This window comes from Fukomys damarensis, unplaced genomic scaffold, assembly GCF_012274545.1.
Source record: "Fukomys damarensis isolate Sample0158 unplaced genomic scaffold, DMR_v1.0_HiC HiC_scaffold_34, whole genome shotgun sequence".
NCBI lineage: Eukaryota > Metazoa > Chordata > Mammalia > Rodentia > Bathyergidae > Fukomys > Fukomys damarensis.
In genome coordinates this window covers 11,004,777-11,021,411 of record NW_022900946.1, presented here as the reverse complement: position 1 = coordinate 11,021,411, position 16,635 = coordinate 11,004,777, and the positions used below count along the sequence as shown (strand labels likewise).

General features: G+C 34.1%; 1 protein-coding gene across 2 annotated transcripts in view; it reads left to right on the top strand.

The window, feature by feature from the left end:
• Positions 1 to 16,635, top strand: part of Mrtfb (myocardin related transcription factor B) — a 168,719-nt gene that overhangs the window by 54,551 nt on the left and 97,533 nt on the right. Inside the window, exon 3 of one of the 2 annotated variants that reach the window (XM_010610018.3) lies at positions 10,623 to 10,789. In XM_010610018.3, the coding sequence (XP_010608320.1) occupies positions 10,636 to 10,789 (154 nt within the window). In that variant the 5' untranslated portion in view covers positions 10,623 to 10,635. Of the gene's footprint in view, positions 1 to 10,584; positions 10,790 to 16,635 lie in introns of those variants that run through there. The other variant, XM_010610019.2, reaches the window with a different exon arrangement.

The following is a 16,635-nucleotide window of genomic DNA, read 5'->3' as shown; positions in this document are numbered from 1 at the left end:
TGATCCCATTTGTTAATTCTCAGCATTATTTCTTGTGCCATTGTAGTTCTCTGTTCAGAAAGTCCTTGCCTATGCCTATGTTTTCAAGAGTTGACCTGTTTTATCTTCCAGCAGAGTGTGTTTCTGTTTTACATTTAAATCTTTGATCCATTTGATTGTAGTTTAGTACATGGTGAGATAAATGGATCTAGACTCAAATCTTCTGCATGTAGATGGCCAGTTTTCCCAGTACCATTTATTAAGGAGACTGTCTTTACTCCACTCTCTGTCTTTTTGCCTTTTCTTCAAAGATCAAATAGCTGAATGTGCCTTGAGTTGTTTCATCCTGTGTGCTGTTCTACTGATCCACATAACTGTTTTGGTTCCAGTACCATGATGTTTTAATTGCAGTAGCTTTGCAGTATCATGAGATCTGGGATTGTGATGCCTCCTGATTTTGCTATTCTGTGTCTTTTGTGGTTTCCTATAAATTTTACAGTTTTTTCTAGATCTGTGAGAAATTCTGTTGATGTTTTGGCTCTGGTTGTTTTAAATCTGTATATCAGTTGTTGAAGTATAGCCATTTTTATTATATTGTTTCTGCTTACCCAGGAACAGGGAATATCTTTCCATTTTCTGATATCCTCCTTGATTTTCTTTTTCAGTCTGATGTAATTTTTACTGTAGATGTCTTTTATTTCCTTGCTTAATTCCTGAGTATTTATTTATTTATTTTTGCTACTGTGAACAATATCGTTTTCCGAATTTCTTTCTGAGTTCATTAGAAGTGATTAGGGATGGTATTGTTTTTTGTTTGTTTTCTGTCTTCCTACATTGCTGAATTTAGTTACTCTGTTTTTTGGTGGAATTTTGGAGGTCTTATAATTAGAGGATCATGTCATTGGCAAATAATGATCCTTGATTTCATTCTTTCCTTTACGTATCTCTATTACCTCTTTTTCTTTTTCAGTTGCTCTGGATAATGTTTTGAGGAGTGATGATAATGGCCATCCTGTGCTGTTTGTGATTTTAAAGGGAGAGCTTTCTGGTTTTCCCAGTTAATATGATGTTGACAATAGGTTGGTAATAAATGATTTTTTAAATTTTTGTACTAGTGCGTATTTGCCACACGTGATGCTCACATTCATCCTAGGGAACTTGTACCTGTTTGTAATATATCTTCTCTTTTTATTTATTCCCTTCTCCCTTCAACCAACTCCCCCCTCATTTTTTGTTCCCATTTTTTACCCTTCCATTCTTCATTTTTAAAATACCCTTTCCCTTGCTTCCCTTCCCCTTTTCCCTTCCCTTATTCCCCAACCCATTTCAACATGTTCTTCCTACTTCCCAGTATCTGTCCTCCATTCTGCTCCTGTTAATCTTTGCGGCTTCTCACACAAGAGAAACTGATATTTAAACTTAGGTGTCTTATATCACTTAAAATTATGGTCTCAAGATGCATCCATTTACCTACAAATGACTCAAGTTTATCCTTTATGGCAGAGTAGTACTCCATTATATATGCATACCACATTCTCTTGATCCATTCATTCACTGATATGTATATGGGCTGTTTTATAAATTGTGCTGCAGTAAACATGAGTGTGCCTATAGTCTCACTGTGATATGATGCTTTTAACTCTGTTGGGAAGCTACCTAGAAGGGGAATAGTTGGGTCAAATGGAACCTCTAGTTTTCATTTTTTGGGGAATCTCCATACTGATTTCCGTAGTGGTTATACCAATGTACAGTCCCACTAATAATGGGAAGGGTTCCTTTTTTTCCGTATCCATGCCAGCATTTGTTATTAGTTGATTTTTTGATGATAGCCATTCTTTTTGGAGTGAGAAGGAATCTCAGTGTTGTTTTAATTTGCATTTCTTGGACAATCAGTGATGTTGGACATTCTTTCATATACTTTTGTACTTCTTCATCTGAGAAGTGTCTGTTCATTTCAGATGCCCATTTTTGGATTGGGTCATTGAATTTGGTGGGTTTTTGTTGTTGTTGTTGTTGTTGTTTATACTAGATATTAGTCCTTTGAGGAATAGCTGGTAAATTTTTTTTTCCCATTTTGTGGGTTTTCTCTTCATTTTGTTGGTGTTGATTTTTTGTTTTGTTTTTGTTTTTTTGCTGTACAAAAGACTTTTAATTTGATGTCATTGCAGTTATTGATTTTTTACAGTTTTTCCTGTGTAATCTGGGTTTTGTTCATAAAGTCTTTGTTTTTACCTGTGTCTTCAAGACCTTTACCTCTTCTGTCTTAAAGCAATTTAACTTCTTCCTTTCCTATCCATATTTCTTTTACTTCTTTCTCTTGCCCAATTGCTCTGGATAATGTTTCCAGAACTATATTGAACAGGAGTGTTGATAGTGGGCATCCTTGTATGTTTCCTGATTTTAGAGTGAAAGCTTTCATTTTTTGACCAATATGTTGTTTTGTCATAGGTGGCTCTTCCTAGATTAAGATAAAGACCCTCGATCTAATTTGCTGTACAGTTTTTGTCCTGAATGTGTGTTGGACTTTTTCAAATGCTTTTTGCTGCATTCATTGAGATAATCATGTGGGTTTTGTCCTTCATTTTGTTAATGTATTCTATTACATTTATTGATTTACAGGCCACGGATTTAGCTCAGTGGTTCTACTGCCTGCCTTGCAAGCACAAGGATCCGAGTTCAATCCCCAGTACCAAACAAACAGGCAAACATTTATTGATTTACATATGTTGAACCATGTCTGCATCCCTGAGATAAATACTACTTGGTCATGATATATAATCTTTTTGACGATTTGATACCTTCTGTTTGCAAATATCTTATTGAGGATTTTGGCATCTATATTCATTGAGAAGATTGTCCTGTAGTTCTTTTTCAGTTGGATCTTTCTCTGGGTTTGATATCAGAATAATTAATACTTGCTTCCAGCAATGACTTTTGGAGTATTACTTCTCTTTTAGTTTCATTAAAGTTTGAGGGGTAGTGGCATTAAATCTTCTCTAAAGTTCTGGTACAATTCAGCAGTGAATACTTCAGGACCTGGGCTTTTCTTTGTTGATAGCTTTTAAATCACTTCCTCAATATTATTGACTGATTTGGGGTTATTTAAATTTTTATACCTTGATTCAGTTTTAGTAATTCATATGTATCTAGGAATCTGTCCATTTTTTCTGAATAGAGTACATGCTTTCAAAGTAGGTGATGATCTCAAAGTAGTATTTATTACTTTCTAGATTTCTACACAATCTGTTAATGATTTCACCCTTTTCATTCCTAATTGCTTGTATTTGGATTTTTTCTTTACTTTTGATAAGGTTGGCTCAGGAGTTACGATTTTATTTAGTCTTTTAAAGGACCAAACTCCTTCAATTCAATGATTGCTTTTATTATTTTCTTAATCTCAATTGTATTAATTTCTACTCTGATCGTTATAATTTCATTTGTTTGTTTGTTTTGTTTTGGTACTGGGGATCGAACTCAGGCCCCCTTACCTTGCTAGGTAGGTGGTGGAACCACTAAGCCAAATTGCCGGCCCTTATAATTTATTTCCTTATGTGAGCTGTAGGTTTAAGTTGCTCTTTTTCTGGAACCTTGAGGTTCAACATTAGGGTATTTATTTGAGCTTGCTCTGATGTGGATATTCACCATTATAAATTTCCTTTGTAGGGCTGCTTTCATTGCATCCGTTAATATCTGGTATGTCATATTGGCACTATGGTTTAATTGTAGAACTAATTTTTTAGTTTCATCTCAGACCCATTGGTTGTTTTGTAGAATTGTACTTAATTTTCATATGTTCGTACAGTTGTGGTTTCTTTTGCTATGTTTCTAGTTTTGCTGCAGTATGATGTGATAATATATATGGAATAATTTCACTTCTTTTACATTTACTTAGGCATGTTCTATGAACTAGGATGTGGTATGTTTTGGAGAAAGTCCTGTGTGCTGCTGAGAACAATGTGCATTCTGTTTTTGGGTGGAAGACTGTAGATACCTACTAAGTCCATTTGTTCTAAGGTTTAGTTGAATTTTGACATTTTGTTTTGTTTTGCCTAGTAGATCTGTTTGTGACAGTGAAGTTTGAAGTGCCACATCACAGTTGTATTAGTGTTCATCTAATGTTTCCTATCCATTGGTGTTTGTTTTATATAGTTGGCCACATTGGTATTTGGTGCATATATATTTATGATTATTGTGTCTTCCTCTTGGGTTATTCGCTTTAAAAGTATGTAGTAACCTTGTTTGTCTCTTCTGATCTGTCTTGGCTTGAAATCTACTTTGTCTGCAAATGGAATAGCTACCCCAGCTTTTTCTCAGGTTTCTGTTGATGAAGTATTGTTTTCCATCCTTAGACTTTCAGTCTATGACATCATTTTTTAGGTAAATGTGTTTCTTATATGCACCATTATCATTGGATGTTGTTTCTTTATCCATTCTGCCAATCTTTTGTTTTTGATGAGTGAATTAAGATCATTCACATTGATGATTATAACTGATATGTATTGACTTGTCCTTGTCAATTCATGTGTGTTCTGGTTGTTGATTTCCTTTCCCTTTTATTTAATTGCTTTCCTTGCCTGGTAGATTCATGCTATTGAGATTCTTGGAATTATTGTCTTCTTTTTAGAATATTATTCAAAACTTTTTGGAATGATAGTTTGGTCATCATGAATGTCTTCAAGTATTCTTTTATGGCAGTATCTTATTTCTCCATCAGTTTTGAAAGATAATTTTGAGTTGTACATCAGTCTGAGTTGGAAATTGTTTTCTTGTAGGGCTTGAAATACTTTATTCCAAGCTTTCTTTGATGTAAGGGTTTGTTTTGAGAAGTCTGCTGTGATTCTAATGGGTTTTCCTTTGGTTATGTGTTTTGGTTTTCTAACAGCTTTTAATATTCTGTTCTTGTCTTGCATTTCTGGAATCTTAACTATTATATGCCTTGGCATAGTTTTTTTCTGATCATAGCTATTTGGAGTTACATATGCCTCACTTCACTGTATGTCAAAATATTTTTTCATGATTGGGAAGTTCATTACTTCTTTTTTATGTCCCTTGTGCTATCTTCTGATTTTTCATTGATTTTGATTAATCAGAATCTAGTCTTCTTTGCCTTGTCTAGCAGCTATTTGTGCTGTTTTTATGATCTTTCATTAGATAATCACTAAGCACAACCCTGTCTTCTAGATCTGATATTCTTTCTTCACATTGATTGATTCTGCTATACATACTTTCAGTAGAAATTTTAATCTCATGGATATCTGTTTGAATCAGTTTTGTGGAATCCATTTATTTCCTATGTTGGGTTTCCATCACTTTCCCTAAGCTCCTCTGTTTTTTCTGTTTTTGTTTTTCTAATCTATGCTGAATTCACTAACCATGTTCTTTGTTATGGTCATCATCTCTTTAATTATCTGTGTAATTCTTTCTCTGTTTTTTTGTTTCAGACTCATTCATCTGGTTTGTTGCTTATGTACTTGTACCATTTCAGAAAGTTCAGCTGAGTTGCTTTTGATTTCTTCCAACTCAGTGCCCCCTGGATTTGTGTTGGGCAAGGTGGAGGTCTGGGGTTGTATCTTGTTTCCATGTTTTCTCATTTTCTATTTCTTGTTTCTTTATTTGCTTTCTGTGTTGATGCTTGTGAGTTGCATATGGAAGCTAGCATTACGAATAGTATCAAGACCTCTTTAGGAAATTACTATTTTTCAGAGATGTCTTCTAGGCATAGCTAGTTCTTGGCCCTTGCACCTGTCCAAGGATCCTGCGTCTTCTGTTTATTAGAGATGATAGATTGCAGCCTGTTTGGCTTAGCATCTGGTTCTTTGCTAGTGGACTGTATCATTGTTAATGTTCTCCAGATAATCTAGGTATAGTGGTACTTTGGTTTAGGAACTTAATTTGTTTTACAGCCTTTGGGAAGATAGCTGCATTTCTGTTTGTGTGGGGAAGGTGGCCCTGATTGTGTTTGTGAATGAAAGCAAAACTTTATTGAATGTTTTTGTTTGAGAACTTAATTGTTTGCAAACAGAAATGTTGGTGAACCGAGGTATTACTGTATTATCATACAAGGAAGATCAATTGATGACAGTAGCTTGTAACCTTGAGCTAAAGTAGTATAATCAGCAATACCAACAGCATCAAACATAGACTGGAAAATGACAAACTTTGATAACTAGTAATTTACCACCTTTAACTGTTTGTACAAGATTTATAGTTATATAAAAAATCCTAAGACAATTAAAAAATTTATATAGTAAATATCCACTCATAAGAACAATTTTACCCAAAGGGGAGAAAATTAAAAGGGAGAAGAGGAAAGTATACAGAAAATAAAGAAGAAAAAGAGAATCAAAGCCAGGCTGAATGAAAGAAAGATTAGTCAAGCTTCAGGAAACTGGTGAAGACAAAAGGGACAGAAAGAATGAAAAAGGAGAAAAAAAAAGCTGTGAACAGTGTTCACCTTCAAAAAGAAACAAAAACAACTAGAGGAAAATAAAAAGCCAAATAATAATTTTTAAAAAGAAGCTTCTCAGGGAATTTAGCTCAGTGGTTCCGCCACCTACCTTGCAAGCACAAGGACCCGAGTTCGATCCCCGGAACCCCCCCCAAAAAAATAAATAAAATAAAATAAAAAGAAGCTTCTCTGTGCCTTCAAGCCTGTCATCTTCTGAGATCTGTGATTTCTGTGTTGTGGTCTGTCTCTTCAGTGTCTCTGTAGGCTCCACCCTTCCCTTCAGGTCCTTCCTGGGTCCCAGAGATCCACCTGTTTCCTTTCCTTCCCAAGGTTGTTATTTTTCAGGGTCTATATTCGAAATCATGGAGAGGCTGATTTGTTGCAGCTTACCACTCTGCAATCTTCCTGGAAGACCTTCATGAATGACTTTTACTGTATTGAGATAAGGTCCTTCTATACCTATTTCCTCAGGTTTTTTGCATGTGTGCTTTTATTTTGAATGGGTGTTGGATTTTGTGCAAGGCTTTTTTTTGCATCTTTTGAGATGATTATATGATTTTTGATGTTTATGTTCTGAATTAACATTTGTTGATTTTTATGTTGAGCCATCCTTGCATCCCTAGAATGAAGCCTATTTGATCATGGCATATGACCTTTTTGATGATTTTTCACATTTTTTGCCAGTTTTTTTTTTGGTATTGGGGATCGAACATGGATCCTTGTACTTGCAAGGCAGGTGGTGGAACCATTGAGCTAAATCCCTGATGCCAGTATCTTTTTAAGGGTTTTTGCATCCATATTAACTGGAGAGATTGGCCTGTAGTTTTTGTTTGTGGTTGGATCCTTGTCGGTTTTGGCATCCAGCGTAGTGCTAGTTTCCAAGAATGATTCTGGAAGTACTCCTTCCTTCTTGATTTCATTAGAGTTTGAAGAATATATGTGTTACATCTTCCCAAAAATTCTTACAGAATTTGGTAGTGAATCCATGAAGTTTGGGGCTTTTCTTAGTTGGTAAGTTTTTAATTACTGCTTCAATTTTATTGTCAATTATTGGATTAAGATTTTCAAGTCTTCTTGGTTTAGTTTTGGTGATTCATACATACCTTCTCCATACATATCTTCTCCATACATATCTTCTCCATTTCTTCTGAGTTCTCCAATTCCTTGGTACATAGGTTTGTGAAGTAGTTGCTAATAAATTTCTGGATTTTGATGGTGTGCTTTGTGATTTTATCTTTTTTCATTTCTATTTGCATTGTTTTGTGTCTTTTCTTTCCTTTTTTAGCAAAATTGGCTAACGGTTTGCCTGTTTTGTTTATTTTTTCAAAGAGCTAGCTCAATGACCTATGGATTCTTTACATTTCATTAATTTCTGCTCTAATGGTTATAACTTTCCTTTTTATATAAGCTCTCATATTTTATCATTTTGTTTTTCTAGAATCTTGAGATGCATCGTTAGGTTATTTGGGCTCATTCTGTTTTTCTGTTGTGGACCTTTACAGCTATAAAGTTTCTTCATAGGACTGCTTTTACTGTTTACCAGAAGGTCTGGTATGCTGTACTGGCATTATCATTTGAGTCTAGTACAGTCTTATTTCTTCATTAATTTCTTCTGTGATTATTCAAGAGTATGTTCATTTCTGTACATTTGCATAATTTATGGGTTTTCTTTTGTTGTTGACTTCTAATTTCATTGCACTGTGATCTGATAACCTGCATGGTAAAATTTAAGTGCTTTTGCATTTACTTAAGCATGCTTTATTAGCTAATACGTGATCTACTTTGAAGAAAGTAAGTACCGTGTGCTGTTTTTGTTGGATGAACCCTCTGTAGCTATCTGTTGAGCGCATTTCTTCTGAAGTTTGATTCAACTCTGACATTTCATTGTCACTTTTTGGTTAGTTGATCTATTTATGATAGTGGGGTATTGAGATTCCTCACTAATTTTACTGATGTTTATCTGATCTTTTTTTGCATTAATGTTTGTTTAATGAAGTTGGGAACACTTTGGTTTGGTGCATATATGTGTGTAATTGTAATCTCTTCCCCTTGAATAGTTCTCTTAACTAATATGTAATATCCTTCTTTTGTCCTTTTGATCAGCTTTGTTTCTCTTGATCAGTTTTGGCTCTATCTTGTGTGAGAATAGAATAGCTACTCCTGCTTGTTTTCAGGTTCCCATTACATGGTATATTTTTTCCATTCTTTGAATTTTAGTCTGTGAGTTTCTTTTTGGGTTAGGTACGTGTTTTCTATACCATTGGATTTTGTTTCTTGATCCATTTTGCTAATCTGTGTCTTAATTGGCAAATGGAATCCATTTAATAGTTACAATTGGTAAGTGTTGACTTATTCCTGTCATTGTATTACTTATTGCCGTTTTGCTTTCTTTCCCTTCTATTTAATTGCTAGCATAACCTGGTACATTAATTTTGTTGGACGTGTTGACATTGTTAACTTTATTGTCTCTTTGGGGTATATCTGAAATTTTGGGGGGGTATTGGTTTGGTGATCATGAATTTCTTTAGGTGTTCTTAATTTTGGAAATACCTTATTTCTCCATCAATTTTGAAAAGTAATCTTTCAGGACATATTATTCTACCTTGGAAGTTTGGTTCTGGGTTTTTTTGGAGGGCGTCTTGAAACACTTCCTTCCAAGCTCTCCTTCCTTTTATGTTTCATGTTGAAGAGTTGTTGTAGTTCTGAATGGTTTTCCTTTATAGGTGATTCATTGCTTTAACAGTTTTCAAGATTTTGTTCTTGTGTTGAATTTCTGCTGTTTTAATTATTATGTGGTGTGGAGTGGTATTTTCTTTTTTTATGTCTGGAAAGTTATCTGTTATTACTTCTATAAACTGTTTTTTTATACCCTTTGTGCTTCCAGTTACTCTTCTTACATTAGTATTCTTTATCTAGCAGTTGTTGGATCCATTTCTCATGTTCTTTTGTTGTTTTTAAGCTATCTTTCACTAATCGATTAGTAACCAAGAAGACAGTAACCTGTCTTCTAGTTAGAACACTCTGTCCTCACATTGGTCACCTCTACTGTCCATACTTTAAATTGTATTTTTAATGTCTTGGATATCTGTTTGGAATTTTTTAGGGACTCCCATACTTTTTCCTGTACTGTGTCTTCATGGTTTGCATCTCTTTCTTTCAGATTCACTAGATTTTTATTAGTTTCTTCTCTGTACTCCCTGATCATTTCTTTCATTGGGTCATTATCTGTTTAGTTATATTTTTAGGTTCACCAAGCACCTTATTGAGCTATTTTGTTACCTCCATTGATACTTTCAGACATTTCTGCTTTGTGCTTTATGCTTTCCTCCCTCTTGATGCCCTTTGGGTTGGCTTTGGGGGAATCGGAAGTTTTTGGAGGCATTTTGTTGCACAAAGTGAATGAATAGACAATCTGTGTATGGCATACTACTGAATAAGTAGGCAACAGTCTTACCAGATGTGTTGTTACTTTATGACATCAACCACAATCTTTCAAGCTTCTAGTAACAGTTATGTTACTGTGTACTATTCAGTCACAAAATGTGTGTTATATGTTTGGGGTTTTTTGTGTCTCTGGGTACTAATGTTACCAATTTTTGTATCAGTCAGCATGGTCCAATTTATGTTATAGTATAATAACCCTAATTCTCAGAGACTTAAATTTTCTTTGTCATGAACTGTGTGTCCATTGTGGGTTAGCTGAAGGTTCTTTTTTTTCCTTTTCTTTTCACACTTAGACCCAGGGTGATAAAGTAGTCTTTAGCTGAAGCTTTGTTGATTGCTGTGGATGTATGTAGGAGTCTTAAGATGAATTTTCAAGACAGGCAGCTGCTTATTTTTTTTTTAGCCTTTGTTGATGTCCTCATTTAAGTAGATATTGAAATCTTTAATGACATCAGTAGGTGTAACTTGAATTTTTGATACAAAATCACTCAACTTTTATTTACAGTGTAAATGCTATTTTGGATGGTAAGTATATTATTTCTGTGTATTGGACAAGGAGCCTAAGGTCCAAAAAGGGAAAATGAATTGATAATGGCCCCATGGCAGTAAAACTGAACTAGAACTCAGGGATCCCATCTTAAAACTTGTCTGAATTGGAGAAAAATAAATGTGCTGTTTGTTTACTTTTTTTGGGGGGGCAGTCTTTTCAACAGGTCACGTGTAAGAGGTGTCTCATACTCCTTGTTCTCAGTGGCTGGAACACAATGGATCACGGAGGGGCTCTAGACACCGAAGATGAGCTGGGACCTCTAGCCCATCTTGCTCCAAGTCCTCAAAGTGAAGCTGTTGCTCATGAATTCCAGGAGCTCTCCTTGCAGTCCAGTCAGCATTTACCCTCTCTGAATGAAAGGAAGAATGGTGAGTTGTGCAGCATGTGCATTGGGCGCTGTCATTGAAAGAATCACCTCTTGATAAGTGCAGTTGATTCCTGATTTTTTTGTCAGTTATATTCAGCAGTCTGTTATGAGGGATACCCTTATACAGTCACTAAAGGTTTGAGTAGCAGACACAATTTCACTTTCTATCCAGTTCTAATTATTTCCCCAGTAAATGTTTTTGGTGTTAACCCTGCCTTAAGAAAGCTACTTTAGATGCGTCCATTTTCACACATGCAAATTGCATGCTGGAATGATCTTCCAGTGAAGGCCACTCCTTGTGCTGAAGCTTGGGAAAGCAATTATGGTTGTGCATACATTCTCCTTCCCTTGCCCTGTCACCCTTATGTGATACTTTCCTTCAGAATTGGCACAGTATAACTATTTCAATGATCACTAAGTCAAGAACTTATGTGAGTACTTTTTATTTTATTAGGCATAGGGTTTGACCAAATTCTCAGTCTTTGTATACAAAATGAATATTTTTATTCATTCTTGCCCTGTTTCACAAATACTCATTTATCACAACATTCCAGAGTCTCCAGAAAATACGGTACTATCAATTTTTATCAAAATCAGTAAAGATAGATAACAATCATTTTAATACTTAAAATATAAATATAATGTAATGTTAAAATTTATGAACAGAATATACATATTTTTAAAAGCAGAATTGAGAATTGCAAGAGGATTTACTGTACTTTCCATAGTTCTCATGAGTCTTAAACCTTTACAAGTGTATTTTTAGATTTTTCATGTTTAAAAGCCAGAAGAAATAAAACTTTCCCTTCATAGTGCTTCACATACCTTGTTGTTTACTTTCAGAGGTTTTGTATAGTCTTCATTATTTAGAAAAATGGGTAGAAGACGTATACTACTATTTTTAGTACTTTAGTGAAGGCCCCGAGTGTGCATGTGCTCTCCCTTCCAATAAGATTTGATTTGTTTTGTATCTGAATTTTGTTGTCAGGAGCAACTCTTGACCGTTTTGATTGATTCAAAATAACATTTTGGCTAAGTTATTGCTAGGGTCATTGGGAGGCTGTCATTGACTAGTGATGGTTATCAGGTTTATACAGTGCATGTGGGCCAGGGATAGTACTGTAAGTTCCGAACTTACGAACATTCAAGTTTTGAACTTACAGATATGAATACCTTGAATTTTTTTTTTAGTGTTTTACCTTATATATTTGTGTAAAAAGCATATAAAACTCATTTTGTTGAACTTACGAACAAATCTGGCTTAAAAACATTCTCTCAGAATGGGTTTCGTTGATAAATAAGGGACTTAGTGTATCATGTCAAATTATTGCCCTAAAAAAATGTTATACTGGTATAAATCGGGCTGTAAAACTGCTCACAAAACTGGTCATCTGTAACAGAAGGTAAAGTTTATGTTTCATGGTATACTTGATATAGTTTCCATGTTCTCTTACAGAAATTAATATAGATGTCTGAATGTAAAGCAAGCCAAAATATAGGGTAGTTTCTCATTATAAATTCTTGAGGAGATAGTGAAATGCTAAAAGTTTAATCTATTAATTTAGTCACATTTTATGAAAAAAATGCCATAATATAGAAAGATTGTTTTATCTAGTCTCAGTTCATAAAACCATCCTGCCCAAACTTTGAATATGTTCAGTGTTTTTTATCAACAGATATACCATGTATCATCTCTGTACCTCTAATTTCTAAAACATGTATGGATTCCTGTCTCTTTTGTTTGAATTCCAGAAGATTTTTTATACATGCACAACCTGACCCTGAAAATTTCATGTCGGAATCCTAAATACCATTCACAAAACAGCAGGACCTTTTTTTGAGATTGTCTTGTATATTTATAATCTCTACAACATAATCATGTATGTTTGAATTGTCATTGATTGTAACATTTGGGTATAATTTCTCTTTTAGAATTTAACCTTTTAAAATTTTTTTTTTTTTTTACTTTTATAGATAACATACTCCCAAAGTTTAAAATACTATAGGTATATAATGAAAAGTAGGTCATCCTCCCAGGCGTTCCTTTGCCTGCCTAATTACTTTCCTAGAATTAGCTACTGTGACTAGTATCCTTTCTGACAGAGTAACAGTACTTAACAGCTTTTAAAAGCAGTTTTTAAAAGGCCTCTTTGTAACAACATGCAACAGTTTTAAGGTTATAACTGGAATTAATGTATTGATTTTTTTTCCTTTTTTTCTGATTCTCATTAGGACATTTCTATAAATCTAAAACTAGCTTTGAATGAGTTTAGTTTTTAAGCCAATGTTTCTTTTACAGTATTAAGCAAATGAAAAAGCATCTTGTAGTGAGATAGGATATAAGGACTCAAATACAAGATAATTCCCTCTTCTAATAAATTCCTTCAGTAAGTTAGAAATCTTACCTTATATTCAGGCATATACACACTCTAATTTTGGGCTCATGATAACTTAGCTTAATTTGCATATACATTCTAAGTATAAACGTAATCTTTCTACAGCTATCAGAAATGGAAGTTTTTAGGAAGATACTAATCAAAGGATGCAACATTTCCATTAAGACAGTAGAAATATTTGAAGAGAACTATTATACAACTTGGTGTTTGTTATTTATTATAATGTATTGGAGTCTTGAAAACTGATAAATGTAGAGCCAGGGATTTAGCTCAGAGGTGCCCCTGCCAGCCTTGCAAGCGCAAGGTCCTGAGTTCAGTCCCCAGTACCCCCCCCAAAATCACTAAGTGTAGATTTTAAATATCCATACCATAAAATAATAGATAAATAATGTTAAGTAATTCATGTTATTAGCTCAATTTAGCCATTCTATAGAGTATGTATATTTCAGAACATCATGTTGTATAGGACAAATATGTACATTTATTTGCCAGTTAAACATAAATAATGAAAATGTTTTTAAAATCTTAGATTTTTTTATCTTAGATTTTTGACAGTCATATGAGCAGAGCATATTCATACCAAGTACTATGTATGAGAAAAGACTTAGCTTTCTTATTTTACTCATATTTTTAAATGTGTATTCATTTGTTAGATCTTAATATCATATTTAATATCAAAATATATGTAATTCCCTCAAAATTTAATTCAGATATTTTGTTGTGTTGTTATTCCTCAACATTTGAGTTTTTTATTAGAACTATGTTCTTCTATATTGAGGGAAAAATGGAGGTATTTCAATTTGTGATTAGTGTATATAAAGATTATGTCATAAAAATAAATAAAGATTATGTCATCCAGTAGTTTATAAATAAGCTTTATAAGGAAAATGAAGTTGATATTTATGTAATAATTCCAGCATCTTCTCTTATTTTTAAGTAAATATTTATGTTAGTTAAGATAGTGAAGTGGCAAGATAGTCCTACTACTGGGATAAACATGGAAGACATTTAATAAAGATAATGTGAGTTTTCCTTAGTGCCTGAATGTGACCAAAATAATTCTATAACTAGAAGTACCTCAAAAGTAAGGTAGTCACTTAGGCAATTAACTTTTCCCAAGTGAGCCCCTCATAAAGGAAGGTGGTCATACAGAAACACACAAATACTGCACCTTTACTGAAGTGTTATACACACAGGGATTTTGAGGTTTGTTCTGATGTTTTATATATAGAGTAGATAATCTTTATATTTCAATATCAACATTTCTTCAGCTGGCCTGCACTGTGAATAAAAATGAAATCAGTTGAAGGAGCAGGTCATTTGTGTTTGAATAGAAAAAGCTCAAGTGCTATAAGTTGAATACATCTTTATAAAATCAGAGAAGACAAAGTAGGATGAGACAGCATCTGAGAAAGAGCAACTCCTTGCCTGTGCCTGCATTCTGAGGTGACCCTACTCTGAGGTACCCTCCTTCATGAGGTTGTTGACAAGACTAGTAAGCTGTCAGACGGAACAACTCCAGAGGGTGCTGTGGTAAATTGAAGCTTGTGAGTCATTGCCATTCATTATAGAGTAAGCAGAGAAATTAATATGGATTCTGTTTTTGGAAGCTGTTTGGAATTTTGATACTTTTTGGTATGTCTCTGTTTCTAGGTGTTTTTAAGGTGTCAACCACCTTAACACGGTTACAGATTGACCATAAGCCAGCTGTTGGTAGTATCAAGTAGCAGTAATATCAGGACTTGCTATCTTCTTTTATATTAAAATGCTTTTTGAAATTGTTTTTGAAATAATGTGTTTTAGGCCTCAGTAAAGAAGAGAGATTTGTTCTTTTTTAAACTTTGGTGTTACTAGTTTCTACATTTGTTAGTGGTTTGAACTTAACGGTTTCATCTTGAAAATTATTTCTAAGATTTTTTTCACCCATTTATCACAAGAAACAATTTTAGGCTATCTTCTATTCCTGTGATCACTTACTAGAGACAGTACAGTTTATTTGAGTTTGTTGAGCACATGGAAATATGAAGTGGACTTTGTTTTGGATGCATTACATGTATTAATATATTTGCAGACTGATCAGATGAACTTTGCCCGGCTGTAGAACCCAACCACCCAGAAAACTGCTTCCTTGTCATACCCCTTACAAATATGTTTGCAGCTAATCTTTTCCCTACTCCTCATTAACCTGTTAAGCTTACTGTCTTTCCAGATGTTTGGAAATTCACTTAGGTGATGAGCATTTGGTTTAGGCAACACTGAATTCCTTAGATTGTACATGAACTGTTATAGTTATAGTTATAGTTGGATGGAGATTGGTGAAAGAAACAGGAAATTTCTGTCTTTCTCTGGATTTGATAGCCAGACAGCAAATACTCATAATGTCATGAATTAGAAGTAAATAAATGTGTAGTAAATAGGCAACACAAAACTATGGGATTTTTACTTTCCTTTTCTATAACTAGAAATAATAGAAATGAATAATTTTCTATAAAATTGTCTCACATTGGCTTTGCTGTTAACGTTTAGGAACTGGAGTATTAATGTAATTCTCAAAGCCATTTTTACACATTTTGATAATTTCTTGCTTTCACGAGTTAGAACCAGAAACAAAATATGTATATAATTCTATATTCTTTGAATATAGTATTTGTTACTCATTTAAAAAGCATTTTTTAAATTAGGCTTCAGAACTTACACTGAACACAGCTATAAAGTTCAAAAGCGAGTTATAAACCTCCTAACAACTCTAAACTAGATTCTCATATGCATATTGTTTGTGGCAGTTATCTTAAATTCTTTAAAGTAAAGAAGAAGCCTTATAAATACTTGGAAGATACTCTCTTTCATAATGGCCTTTATAAAGTTTCCTGTTAAGTAACATGTTTTGTTCACAATTTATATAAGCCCCTATAACCCATGCACCTTCTCTGTTTTTCTACTCTGAGTGTCTTACTTAGTTTTGTTGATACTGAGAATTTAGTTGCTTCGGTGTATTGCTGCATACACCCCAGTGATATGCATGTGTCTATGGGGCACTGTTGAGGGAATTTCTTTCTCTCTTTCGTAGCTGGCAGAGTCTGGAATGAGATGGCAGCGTAACAGGGTCAGACAGTAACATGAGTGTGTTTTAGTTGTCTCTTGGGAGTAGGTTGGATAAAGCCTACAATTTCAAAGGTATATCTATCATCTGCAAGACCATAGCCCCCAGCTATAGCCCTGCTGAAGCCTTACCTTGAATGTCTTCAAATTATATCTTTAGAATTGTAGAAGTAGTCCCTGGGGAATAGTAAAACATATTTATTTAAAAAAATATTTAGAAAATAATAGCATTTTAAACTATCAGTGAGAACATGTCATCTTAAAGTTATAAAAATGCTAGGGGCTGGGGATTTAGCTCAGCGGTTTGGTAGCCTGCCTTGCAAGCGCAAGGACCCAAGTTCAATCCCCGGTA